General features: G+C 40.0%; 1 protein-coding gene across 1 annotated transcript in view; it reads left to right on the top strand.

The window, feature by feature from the left end:
* Positions 1-14,608, top strand: part of cdh23 (cadherin-related 23) — a 143,504-nt gene that overhangs the window by 70,862 nt on the left and 58,034 nt on the right. Inside the window, exons 10-13 of the mRNA XM_026354390.2 lie at positions 4,418-4,530; positions 6,438-6,626; positions 9,703-9,852; positions 10,542-10,700. Of these exons, the coding sequence (XP_026210175.1) occupies positions 4,418-4,530; positions 6,438-6,626; positions 9,703-9,852; positions 10,542-10,700 (611 nt within the window). The remainder of the gene's footprint in view (positions 1-4,417; positions 4,531-6,437; positions 6,627-9,702; positions 9,853-10,541; positions 10,701-14,608) is intronic.

The raw sequence follows: 14,608 nt of genomic DNA, 5'->3' as shown, positions 1-14,608 counted from the left end.
TAGCCCCAAGACTCTGAGCACTGGCTGCATGCCATATCACATTACTAGAATGTACTAGCGCCCCCATGATTTTGTCACAAACAAGGGAAAACAGTTGTCACTAGCTTAGTCATGGCGATTACACTTGGAGCACTCCTGTTTCGGCTGTCCTCAAAAGCACATTGCTCTGAGAAAGTCATCTACTTGTCGCACACCCGATTGAACTCATCACATGAAAGGCTTTTTTTTTTTTTTTTTTGTGTCTCCTGTTTTCTTGGGCAATCCCCAAATAATAAGTATACATATGTTTGAAACTCAGCACACTCAGTCTCTTTTATTTCCAGCCTCTCTTATTTTTCTATCTCTGCATTCTTTGTAAGTGGAAAAGAAAATTTCAATAAAGAAACTGTGCTCAGCGAATGAGTGTTCACTTTATTGTTTACAACACAAGATTATGAACGCGTTTGTCATAAGGAAATACGCAGCCATGTTTTTCTCTGTGCATTGGGAATCCTACGATTATTCAAAGAGGCAAATTGTTGAATTTCTATTATCTTGTAACTGTATTATTAGCCATTGAGGCTGTTGTGCACATGCTAAATTTACACCACACGGAAATAATAGCAGTTTGTGTGTGCTGGCTTGTAGGCATTTATTTAAGTGTGTGTGTGCATTCGAGTATGCTCCCCACACTAAACAAAATCATGGCATGGTTTCTCATTTTCCAGTCTAGTACTGTCGGTAATGTGAGAGCATAGCTAATGCCCTGGAGTTTCACATCACAGAATCAAACTCTGCCAGTTAGCACCAAACGCACGCTGACAAACACACATTATCTTCCACTCTGTCTCAACGTAAGGAGATTCTGGATTGAAATACCTACACATTAACCCACATGAAATACATAAACGCCACGCAAATATAGAATTCCAATAAAAAGTGTGTTTTGTGTGTGTGTGTGTGTGTGTGTGTGTGTGTATTTTTCACCCCTTGGGGGTCTAATCGCTGTGCCCCGGCAGATCACTGGAGAACACTTTCTATCAGCAATTAGAATATGATTATATTTTCCCTCTCAGTGGGACCTGTGAGTCACTGTGTAATTTCAGTCTGTCTCTTTGGTCAAGCTCGACTCACAGCCATGCTGAGGTGGAAGGCCGTCTTGTGGAACCCGAAGCAGTGAGTCAAATTTCTCTGCATATAGAGAATAGAAAATACAGTCCGCCTTTACCATGCACATCTACAGAACTGAACACCACTTGTGTACTTTTGAAGGTGTGTGTGTGTTTGTGTATATACACCAGGAGCTGCTCGGCCAGGTGAGTGCCCAGTCGTCTGAGTAAGAAGCGGCTGTTGGAGTCGATCGGCATTCAAGTCAGGCCACTGAAGCTGACAAACTAATTTAGAGGCACGATGCCCACGCTGAGTCCTTGATGCACAGTCCCACCACCAATCGTTATGAATCTCATGCCTTCCTCCTATTAAGCAAAAAAGAAAAAAAAGAAATGAATGTTGTGTCAACTTATTTTCACCATGTAGTTACTTCAGGATTATTACATTGATCACAGGCTTCTCTTTTGCAGGTGGGCATTTAATGTTATTGATCCTCTATTTGTGGACTGTTCTGGAGTGTTCATTTTCAGTTTTATCCAATTTTGAAACTGTTACTCAAAGAAAAATGAGCCATTTCATCAAATTGCCAAAACAATGCATGTTTATGCTCAAGCTGCAAAGCTCTCTGGGGCTAAAGGAATTGTTCCCATCCATTAAGAGCCAAGGAGAGCTAGTGTCATTCAGTGAATGTTGGTTTCTCTAAGCCACATAACCTTAATCACACTTTTTTATTGTAACATGCCAACAGTAGTCCCCTAATCTAAACAAAGCAGTAATTGTAGCCCAATGTTATTACTCTAATGCAACTGCTTTTTTCCTAAACTTACCCAACCCAAATGTATTACAAAGTGAAACTGTGATTTGTAGTACTTGTGGAAGACAAAAACAATGTTGTTTTGAACAATCATTTATAGTACGCTACACAGCTTATTTTGTTTTTACATGTAATATGTCCTTTTCTCTCAGTTGGTCTTAGTTTACATTATTGTCAGCGTTTGTGTGTCTTATTCTTTACTGTCAACTGTTTTATCATGTTGAGACCTTTAGTAATCAAGTAATCATGCATTTCCAGTCTCACCTTTCTTCAGTTCCACAATTAAATAGTTATGTAAGCTGGATATAATCAGCAATAGATTTTGGCTCTTGTAACTTCCTCCCTTTCTTCACCTTTTGCCCTCATTCCAGGCTAATTACCTGAGGGCTCTGCTCTCTCTGCTGGCCTGGCTCTTCTCTTATACGCCCCCTCTATGCTCTTTGTTCTGTAGCTTCCCTCCTCTCCATTCCAGCTTAGGTACACGGCAATTATGGAGCAGCGAGTGGGGAGTAAGGAACACAGGCATGGGTTAATCCGTTGACCCAAGCCGTTGTGCACTGTAGACTTATCATCTGAACATGTTTGTCCAGAGTCTAGACCTCAGCTATTACTATAAACTACCAGGCATCGAGTGGTTCTTAATCCCTTAAAGTGCAGCTCAAGATTCATAGTGTGCAGTATTTAGAAAAAAAATTAAAATGAAATGGTAATATTTAAGCAAGTCAATCTTCAAATCCCCAGGTCATAAAAGAAAGCTGGATGTGCAGCCACAATTTTAAACACTGACCATTTTATACTAATATGATGATAGATGAGTAAAACAAATAATGTGGAAAATCCATTCTGACTGACATACTGTATCACAAAAAATGCATTTACCTTTATTCAAATTGGACTTTTTATCTAAGTAAAGGCATTGTTGTTTATTTTCCATGAATAGAGATTAAAATCATTTTGCAGGTCAGCAACGAAAAGCTGATTTGAGCTGATAGAGATCTTCTCTGTGTAAACTTAGATCCTTTCAAACTAAACAGCTCAACAACAGCTTAAACAAAACCAAGAGATGCACTAATATTGAACACACAAGAACATAGTTACTTCAAAAAAAGGACAGTTGTGCCAGTTTTGTATCAAGCTTTTGGTTTGACTTTAAAACCATCATTGTGAACTAAGGTAACAAGGAAACGGCTAATAAATAGCAGATGTGTCAACCAATTGCTCAGGTTCTTCCAACAGTCTGATATCCCATCTGTTTGAATGTAACATTTATTTTTACTAGAGAACATAGCTGTAGTAGTTTTGGCTGTGATGGCCTGTGGAAAGAAACAGTTCCGCTGTCCGTCAGTTTTGGCATTCAGAGCTCTGTAGAGTCTGAGGGATCTGTGGTGATTCGTCTTATTCATTTCCTGGCTCTTGACACTGTACATGTATACAGTACATGCTTTATAAACTGTACAGGTATAATATATATATATATATATTATTATAGAAAATAAATGATGTTACTGAGCATGCAAGAGTTGCTGTGATGTGGACATGACTGTAATAAACCTCTCATTCATTCCGTGCTCAGTTGTTTGCTTGCTACTCAACAGATCAGGTTGATAACATTTGTATGTTTGAACTCTACTATTTAAAGATTGCATGGAGGCCTGGTATAACAACTGCATGTGCAGAGAATTGCAATGAAACTATAAAGGCATTCAGTGTTTTTGAATGAGAAATGATTCATGGGAGTCACTGGACAATGCTGGGCCAGAGGAAGAGACCGCTGCTAGCACAGAGGGTGAAGGCGATTGAGTATATTTTCATTTGTTGTCTCCATCTGCTGGGTGTAATTAGGAGGCCACAGCCACAAGATGCCTGAGAGAGAGTGTCACATTAAGAGTGGAAGAGAAGTGAGAAAGTTAACAAGGTGAATGGTAATTTGAAAAGGAAGAGAGGGAATAAGAAAATATGAGAAGATGACTCAAGTGGGTCTCAGTGTAATATTTTAACCTGCTTAATTGAAGTGAATAGAGAACACCCAGCACATTTGAACTTGTTAATGAGAACAGTGCAGCGTTCATAATTTGAAATGCTCCTCTTTGAAGGGGTGCATAGACTATGACAAAGTTAATGCAGTTCATCAGTCCATGTGAAGCTGTATAGTTCGAAGGATGTGAGAAATGCACTGGTAACATAGGAATCAATCAGTCTTGTATGAAATTGTCTTGTCTTGAGTTTTAAAGAAGTGCCTGCAATTTAAGAATTTTAGGTGCGACGGTTTTCTCTGCACAATACAAGAAAGACAAAGATGGGTGGTGGGTCAGACTGTAGCAGTCAGGGAGACAAAGAACAGCACACCATAAGCTGCATCCATATAACATGAAGTAGTGCTCCGGTACTGTTTCTTCTTTCTGCATCCCAAGGGTTATGTTGAATTATCCACAACGCAAGTTTTGTTTGTCTCTCTGACGTTCTTATCTTTTTCTCTCTCTCTCTCTCTCTCTCTCTTTCCATCCATCTATCCAGGGAACACCAACAGTGTTTTTGCCCTGGACTACATCAGTGGGTCCCTGACAGTGAATGGCCAGCTGGACAGAGAAAACCCACTCTACTCAGCAGGATTCACTCTCACTGTCAAGGTGAGCTGATGAATGGGAGGTGGTTGGAGGGATTGTCGCAGCCTAGACAAGGGATCGAAAAGCTGTTTCATCAGTGGATCAAGAGAGAGCTTTGATATGAGTGCATTAAATCAATGCAGCGTCTGGGTTTAATATAGCCTCAATAGACCTTCTAAATGCAGCACTCTTGCTCCCATTGTATATATTGTGACATGACAGTCTTTCATGTAGACATCGCTGCTATAATTGGGTAAGATTTCAAGGTCACAACTTCACTTAATACCGACTAAATACTGTACAAGATCCTGCAGTAGCACGTTTGTCTAATTCTGCATCAGAATTCATCTGCTCCTCTGTGACCCAGACAATTTCAAATGCCTTTATTGAGCTTGTCAGCGAAGGCATTTGTATTTGTGATTCTATGATAATGTCCCCTTCAGAGGCTTGTGTTCAGTGAATAGCCAGCAGCCAGGGCGAACAGTGGGAGTGGAGGAGGACAAGATAAAGGAACAGGATTTAGAGTCCTCCTCAATACAGAGTGCTCCTTTGTTCTTCACTTTCTTTCTTTTTTTCATCTGTTTGAAGCAGGTGCTGTCTCTGAATCCCTCTGTCCCTCCACAGAGCCTAAAGCCTATCTAAGTTGACTTTTTAGCATGGCACTCCTGCCCTCTCCCCCACACTCCACCCACAGCCTTCCTACCTTGTCCACTCCTCCATTTTTTTCCATAAATTTCTTTTATTCCAGTATTGTATACCGAGTGGCACCCACAGGGGTGTGAGAGCATCTGTTAAATGGATTTGAAAGTACACTACTAAAATTGGAAGGATTTGTATTCAAACACCTAGTATTTTGGGGTTTTCTTCATGTAACTCCATTGTAAGTCACAAATTTAGATGGTGAGGTAAGTACTGTACTGTTCAATAAATGCCTATTAAGAGAACATAATGCCTTATTAGCATCTGTGTATTTCCAGTACTCATTTCACTGTAATTATTGTTAATAGCTTTTATGAATGATAATAAGGTTGTATAGCGCATTTAGGAGGGACCACTGAGATAGAACTAGGTTTACTACAAAAGGATTCTGCCTAACATATTCCAGTGTCAGTCTATCTTTTTAATTAAAATCAATAATTATAAAGAAGAAAAGTAGAACAAGGGAAAGTGCTGAAAACGAAAAATGTCGCCCAAAAATGTATTTACAAGATATGGATTTTTTTCCCTGTACATTTTCTCTCTCTCTTGCTCTCTCTGTGCACTTGTGCTTTCTTAGGTGGTGCTATTATTGATTGTGAAAGTGTGATATGTGCCATAGTAATACAACTAATTTCTCAACTTGAGACAGCTTAGATAATGCTGAGTATATGGAGGTGGAGGTCAAATGATTCCGTGGTATTGGGATGAGAGAGGCTAAAATACCTTGATTATCCGGAGACCAGCATGTTGTTCCTGCCTCTACTCCTGCAGCTTGTGACACGCCTCCTTCAATAAAAGACCCATTCCTATCTTTCTGTCCCCGTTTTTTCATTTCAGAGGCATCATGTCTTTGTTACTCAGACAGCCAGAGACAGAGACAGTGTGTAATCGTGTCTTTTCAATGAGACCCCTTTCTCTTAAATCTCATTGTGTATGTGTGTGTATGTGGGGATGTACATGTGCTGGCCCTCCTTTGGCCTCCCTTTGAGCCTATTTCTATGATTGCTTTGAGTCAGTCCGTGCACCTTTTGATCCAATAAATGAACAGCTGTAAATACCTGGCTGAGATTGCGTGTTGACCACCTCCATCCAAAATGACATTTTCAGTGCAATCAAATGCATCTTGTGTGTGTCTCTCTCCCTTTCCCTCTAACCCTCTCCCTATTTCGTTCTAACCCCTCTCCCTCTTGCTCTCTCTACAATTTCCACCTTTATCTGTTGCTCTCTATAAGGCCACAGAGTTGAAAGATGACCGCAGTCCGTCAGATGCAACAGTGATGACCACCTTCACCATTTTACTAATTGACAAGAATGACAACGCTCCAAAGTTCAACAGTTCTGAGTATCGAGTCCGCATCACAGAACTTGCCCAGGTGGGCTTTGCGCTGCCCCTTTTCATACAGGTCGAAGACAAGGATGAGGTGAGTTGATCACATCCTGATGGCTGGCACAATTGCATCCATTCACAAAATTCATATCATTAGGCTGATTCTCAAATCCAGATAAGGTTGTAGCGATACCACTGTGCCAGGAGATCTTCCAATTGAGTTATCCATATGCTATCAGTCAATTAGTATGATAAATGTAATAGTTTTGCACCATATCTCTCAGTGGATCAAAGAGTATCAGATCAGAATCTGTATAAATGTGACAGTTTTCACTTTTGATTTCATGTGACAAGATCAAGATCTTACAGTAAAGACAGCCACAACAGTGGTAAGTTTTTTGTGATTTATTTCTAGGTTTAGATTGATCTTGTTTATATATGTGGAAGCCAAAAAAAAACATTAGCCACTCTATGAAACTACTTGCATGGCAGCAGTGCCGTGTGTATAGACTGTGAACAGCAGTGTACAACAGCAAGCTTTAGTGTGTCCACCACTTCCCATTAGCTGCATCTATCAACCAACCGTCATGACACACAGTCTCAGACACCAGCGCACACAGAGAACTCAAACGCTTTTTCACCTTACGCTTGCATCGCCACTCTTGTCTCTCTCACTTTGCTCGCTCCCTCCCTCACGTGCACACGCTCGCTCACACCAGCACATTGGACTCGACTACAATTTAATTTGCTCTGGAAGAGATGGGATAGAGCATCAAATTATACCTAACGAGGAAAATCAATCACCTAGGTGCAGATAAGCTGAAAGCTAGTCAACTCTGATTGATTCAGGCACAGCAGCCGCCAGGGTGGAATTTGACAGATAACTGCAAGTCAAGTGGATTGAGAAAAAAGAGAGACAGACATACAGAGAGGAGAGGAAAGCAGAGAAGAGCAGGAACCCTTAAGAAAAATGAGTGAACAGAAAGTAGCTTGCAATGAAGCAAAACCAGAAGTCAGAATAATTGGTGAAGCAGGAAAAACCATAGAGACTGATGAGACAGAGACTGACAAAAAAGAAAGGAGAGATAGGAGTATTTAGCAGCAAGCTTGTTTGTTCACTGAGGACTCTTGCAGTGGCGAGGCAGAGAGGGAAGGACTGTGAGCGCGTCACAGCACGCAGGTGGGGTGACGACCCAGACACCTGGCATGAGATAAGACGTTCCTCCATAAGTTTGCGCCCAACAGTTTACCACGAGTAATAGCGGCACTCAGTCTGAGGAGGCACCCAGCCATTTAACATTTCAGCATGTCTACTCTAAGACTGCTTACTGCAAATGGGGGAATAGCTATGGTAATTCTAAGTTGCTTTAAACTGACTCACCAAAGACGTAAGAAATTCCCTGCTTTCTCCCCGTCTTGCAGTGTAACACTGCAGACACAGTGTCAGATACACATCCGTTCCAAGGAGTACAGTCTGTGAAATGTTATTTGTCTTGCAGTTTCGTATTGCTGTTTTTCACACACCCTCATGCACACTGTGCTGTAATCTCACTTTTTGTGGGTAAGGGCTTATAGGCAGGCATTTCAATACTTAGTCTATGACAAAAGTGGTAGTTACCTCTCACTGTCTATCTGTCACCTCCTTCATATGCTCTTCTGCACAGCTAGCATCTTTAAAACTTTTGCTGCTGGAACTTGTCACTGAACTTTGTGGCAGTCGCTTCTGACAGGGTGCTTTTATTGGGGGCTTCTAAAGGCAGAAGCAAATGGACGGGCAATTACGTTTATGGGCAGTTTGCAGTGACATCCCTGCATATTGGATGGTCTTTTAAATAGGAGTCATCAGCCACAATGGTTCTGCCCGAAATGAAAACAAAAACAAGGGGGCTATTTCAACCGCCAGCATAATGCCAATCGACCACCCCACCCATCTTCCTCTGTCTGCCACAGTGGTTACGTGATTGGCCGCCCTGCAGCTTTATATGTCAAGACGGGAGGGATCTAGAGAGGTTTTCTCAGCTCAAGACAGCCACAGGCTTTTCAGAGCTGTGATGTCATTTTGACCCTGACTTGGTTTCTATTTTCTCATCATGTGTTTGTATTTTGGTGTTTATCTGAGAAAGAGGAATAAGAGAAAGCAGAGGGTTATGGGTGCTCTTTTTAGAGGTAATTCAGAATTTCATATTACCAGTAATCAAACAATAGTAGCCTCACCTCACCAGTAATACAGCAAAAAGTATTTCTGAATCAGATCACATGCTCACATAATCTAACATTGTCTTGGCAGCACATAGTGTAGTGAGCTGTATCTGCATTGAGGAAGATAGTCATGGTTGTCATCAGGGATCACATCATCTCTTCTTTTTCTCTCATAAAAAATACACATCATCATGATTAAAGCACATGGTTTCCACCTTTCTCACTGACTGGGGTAATCATCGCAGTCGGACATACTGTATTCAGCTGTGTGGGCAGTGTATGGGGATTTATTCCATGTTGCACTCAAATAGCCATTTACATAATGTGAAAAAGTGCAGGGGTTTATCTGGTGGAGATAAACAAGAATTCAGATGAGGAGATGAAGCAAACGTGTGCTTGTGCACTGTAATTTGATTTTTATGTCTGATTTGCACTAACCCGTTGCCACACATTTTGATGGTTTTGCTTACTGCCTTGTTTCTTCCTCCTCTCCAGAGCACAGCTCTCCAGGTGAAATGTGTAGTGGACCCTGAAACAAGTCTCTCTTTGCATTTTAGCTTCCCTTACTACAGTTAAAAGCTTTTTTTTTTTTTAGAAAAAGCTATAAGGTTTTCATAATTATGTGTACCGGTGCACCATTCATATCGTGCCTGTTTGCAATAAGCAGACACTAAGGTTTCAAACACGGATAGACCGAGGCAACAACAATTTGTAGAAAGAGTGAAGGATGGGAAGGATGCTTGAAAGCAATAAAATGTATATGTTTTGGTGCACATCAGAGTTGTCAATGCAACACAACATTTGGCATGTACCTGTGTAATGATTATAAAGTTTTGTCTAATAATCAACCATGTGAAATCCATATAGACACAGTTATTCTCTACATTCATCAGTGGTTGACTACAGAATGTGTAAAACTACTTCGTTCTTGTTTTCCTAAACTTGCCTCTCTCTTCTCCTTCGTGCGGCAGGGTGTGAACAGCATGTTCCAGGTGTTTCTGACAGGAAACAATTCAGAGTACTTCACCATCTCTCCCACAGCAGTACAGGGGCGTGCTGACATCAGGATGAGGGTGGCCTTGCCCCTGGACTATGAAGAGATTCGAAGCTACAGCTTCTCGGTTAGTTTGCTAATTATCATTAGTGTTACAGTGATTATCTGAATATATACATGAGAGAGTTAATACAGGAATAAATGTCAGTACCACAGAGTCTGAAAAGAATAATACAGAATGGGAAATGAACTAATGGACACACAAACGGCTAATAGGCAGAGTTAAGTGAGAGGAAATAACCTTAAATAGGAGCTTAACTTGAAGAAGTCATTTTCGGACATTGTAAATATCCACTTGATCTAAGTGAAATCAAATGTCTTCTCTTAATGATCAAACACTGACTTGTTGAAGACAGACTGTCTACATTGTCCTTCTGAGAGACAGCCCTTGAAATGTGGCTCATTCAGCTTCAATAGCTTTCTATAAGCTTGTTGTTATTTTGTTTTGACTGACACCTCAGTCGGACTAGAGCTCTATCACATTCTCAACATTGCAGAATGTATTTCAACAGTGAAATTATTATTTTATCACATAAATTTACCCTTGAAGCAATTACAGAATCAGAAGATGCACTGTTCTGAGTAAAAACCAAAATCTCAAAAGTGGTAAAGAGAATCTATATATATTCTCTTATAATATTTTTAACATTTTGTATCAGTAAACTACTGTTAAATCTGTGCAGATCCCTCTTTGTCATGTCTTTGGCCATATTTAAATGTTTAAAACATAATATACTCCTTGATGTCTCTCCTCAGCTCTTTGCCAATGAGTCCATATCTGACCATGTTGGATTTGCCCGTGTCTTTATTGAAATAATCAATGAGAATGATAACCGACCTATCTTCAGCAAACCACTTTACAACATCAGCATTCCTGAAAACACACCACCTGGTACTTCATTGCTGTCCGTCTTGGTGAGTATCTTTACTCAGCTAAGTGTGTGATAAATTACTCTCATAGTAAAGAGAAAATTAACTGGAAACGGATTAGAATGAAACCTGATTTCTACTAGTTACTACAGTATATGGGGCTATTTTATTGGGAATGTAATCTTGGCTTGTTTGTTTGGGCCATGCAACCCGGCACTCTCTTGTGATTTCACCTTGTAAGCTGTGAATTATGGTGGCCCAAGCATGACTGTCTCAGACAAAAGCACAAATACACTCTCACTCACTGCACTAGGTCTCTGTTAACTAATGCTGGGATCCTGTGTATTTATAACACAGAGTGACCAACAATACTCAGCTCAGTGGTGGCTTTGTCTTTAACCCATGTTCCAATATAATTATGCACATTTTCTCAGGAGAATATTTGCTCCCAATATAACGGTGAATCCCACTTAGATAATAAAGGTTAAAGTCCTCAGCTCAGTAATTGTTTGCTGTGTAAAGTCCAATCATTTTGTTAGAATAAAGGACTCAAGTGATTACCCTCAGATTTCTTCTTATTTTCTATTCTATTTAGACATATTTGCTATTTGCAAAAAAAGAAACGCATTATAGCATTTCTGAAATATTAGTTCAAACCGCATTGTGATTATCAGAGGATCTTAAAATGGCCTACATTTAATGACAGCACCACCACTATTAAAACCAATCCAAATACTTAACAAAAATATTTTCAAAAACTAACTGTAGATGGTTCATTCTTTCCAGATGTCTTAGCTTCTTACAGAGTGCCACAGCCAGCAGAGCTCACCCTCGGTTGGTGTAGCTGCCACTACAACTGGAACGGAAAAAAATCTTCAGCTATCTTCCCATAGCTCTGCATTATTATTCATTACAAGTAATTTCTCTGACAGAACGCCCACAATCCACTAGATACAAGTGCAAAAAGCACAACGTGAAAATCAATAGTGTTTATAGTGTTCATGAAATGGAGATTGCAGGGCAGGCTAATACCTGATAAGTCTGGTTGATGTTGGCTTCATGTTGAAGCGTGCAGCCCACCGTGGAATCCTGATTGTTGGCTGTGGAGAGTGAATGGGCTTTAAATAGAATGAGATGTGACAGCGCTCAGTGAAGACTGCACTGGCATGGATGTGTGTATATATACACTAGGTGAAGGTTTCAATATTATGACTTGCTCACACACACACACACACACAAATTTTGTAATGGACAAACACATACCTAATTACAGTAGGCAACAATGTCCCTGAACTCCCACAAGGTCAACACGTGATTAAAACAACAACAAAGTAGTTGGTCGTTGTTTATCTGATAAGATCAGTGTTACCTATGTTGTATGGTTGTGTGTGTGTGTGTGTGTGTGTGTGTGTGTGTGTGTGTGTGTGTGTGTGTGTGTGTGTGTGTGTGTGTGTGTGTTTTAGAGAGCGTGTGTGACAGGGTGTGTGTGTGACGGTGTGTGTGTGTGTGTGTGTGTGTGTGTGTGTGTGTGTGTGTGTGTGTGAGCGAGAGAGAGTTCAGCAATGTGTTTGCACAGACTTGTTTGCCTGTGTGGGTCTCTTTTATAATTTAGCTCATTAGTAATTTAGGCAGTAACTTAGACCATGTGTAATCCAATGTATAACGCTGAGGCTGTTTACTTATATGCTGCACTCTGATCAAACAACCCATGGTCGCCTCACTTTTGCTTGTGTGAATGTGAATGAGCAATTTATTTAAGCATGGCTTTTGCATATATGTATTTTACAAAACCAGTTACAAAGTGTGACATAAAGCACAGAAGGTAAATGTCTCAAACTGCTAGTTATCTACTTCTTGTTACTCCAGCAGATGTGGGAGAGGAAATAGAGAAATGATGAAGGGTATATTGTCCCTCTTGTAAAAGTACAGTAAAAAGCAATATTACTTCAAATGAATGATTTGTTCTCACTACGTATTTTAAAGTATAGAGTCCTGAAATGTAAAATAAGCCTTGATTACATTCAGTCTCGAGTTAGAATACTTTTCAACCCACTTTTGTGAGTCAGAGCCAGATAAATTAACTTAACCTGTCCATCACCTCACTGTTAAGGATAAATTATGTCACTTGCAAACTGCAGGAAATTATGCTGAGCTGAATTGTTAATGGTGACTAAATGAATTTGTAAGCCCCTAACAACTGGTTCTCTTATTAGAGGATTTATATTACCTTTCTACTTAACTCAAGATCATTTTATTCTGCACTTTATATTACAGATTGCTGTGCCTGTGCTGTTAAGTGTCATTTGATTTGCTCACACCATGGGAACCTTTTCATTTTCCTTATACTGTGTGTACCTGTCTTATTCAGCCTCTTTTAAACAGCAGTTTAAACTATCTGGTTCTCTAAGTACAGTGAGTGACTTAAGGCAGTACAATATAACCAGAACGCAAGGCTGAGACTAGCCTCTTGGTGCTCTCCATCAGATGGCTGTGAGGTACAACAGATGGTGGCTAAATTATGTTTTAGTACCAAATGGGACGACAACTCTTTCACTCTTAATATCTCAAGGTGGCAGTTATTTGACAAAATATGATAATTTGTTGTCTTGCCCAGATTTTGATGAGAAAATTGATGCACTCTTGTGTGTGCATTAACTATGACGCTAGAACCAGCAGCTGAACGGCTAATCTTATCATACACACTGGAAGCAAAACAGCTTGCAAAGCCTGCAAATAAGGAAATATTACTCTCAGAAAGAGAGCTAATTAAATGTACACCCCAACATGCCAAACAGTTTCCTTTAAAAACAAGTTCACTTTTGTAAGACACATATGCATGCAAACACATTTACACCAAAACAGCACAGACTACATCCCTTGCTGCATGTAGGCATTTGTAAGAATAGCTTTTCACTGATATGGATACTGGCGACAGTGATAAAACAGTATCATCATGGCATACCAGCGGTAGTGAAAAGAGAGTTTTGCATACAGAATTAAGTAGTTATTGTCAAGAACTTGACACTATGCTGCTTCCTCAGCTGTTTCCACATCAATAATGCGCTGTCCCTTTTATACATAAAGGGTGGAGAATGTTTATATAAGACTTCATACCTATGCTAATTGAAATGATGCATGTTGTTCCCTAGTTGGTTTTAAAAACTGCCAAACAAGCAGTCTGATAATGTAATACGTATGCTTTGTTAGGGCTAATATTCATAGCTCATCTGATCAGTTTGATGAAAAATGTTAATGTCAATGCATTACTCAGTGCATCTCTGTGAACACTTATGCTTAACACACCAGGACACACACACACACAGGCAGTGGCTGTTTAATATTTATGATCTGCAGCATTACTTATCATTATAAATATTTATTGTGATTTACTCTTTTGTCTGGGTGCTTTTTGCTTTCACTCTCTTTCTGTCTCTTCTTCACCCTGGAGACTTGAGACACCAGCAGCTGCTCGTATCAGTGGAATCACTCTGGTTTTCTCTCCTTGGAGTCGGAGAGTTTGCCTTTCAGTTCTTATTTATTGTATGCCCTTAGTTATTGTTGTTTTTCCCATTCTCTCAGTTTAGCCATTAGATTGCTAATGGTTTTCAGGTGTTGCATTGATTCACTCTGTGCATGTTTCTGCTTGGGTTTCAGTCTCGCTAGCTCTTCCTACCTATCAGGCTTTACCTTAGAGGATACATATATATTTGATAAGGATTTATGCAGGTCTAATGTGCATCTTACATGACACCTTTCCTGCATCTTCCTTACTCCTCGTATTTGCGCTTGCTTCTGTAAAATTTATCTGATTCAACATTGCTCTTGGGTTATGGTCTGTGTCTTCTATGTTGTTGTGGTTTATGGGCTCTGTGCAGATGCTGTACATTTGAGAGCTGAGGCAGTGATGAATGTTTCTAGTACGTTATAAAGTATAGAGTGGTGGATGTTGCACT

This window comes from Anabas testudineus, chromosome 15 (assembly GCF_900324465.2).
Source record: "Anabas testudineus chromosome 15, fAnaTes1.2, whole genome shotgun sequence".
Lineage (NCBI taxonomy): Eukaryota > Metazoa > Chordata > Actinopteri > Anabantiformes > Anabantidae > Anabas > Anabas testudineus.
This window is presented reverse-complemented; position numbering and strand designations above follow the sequence as displayed.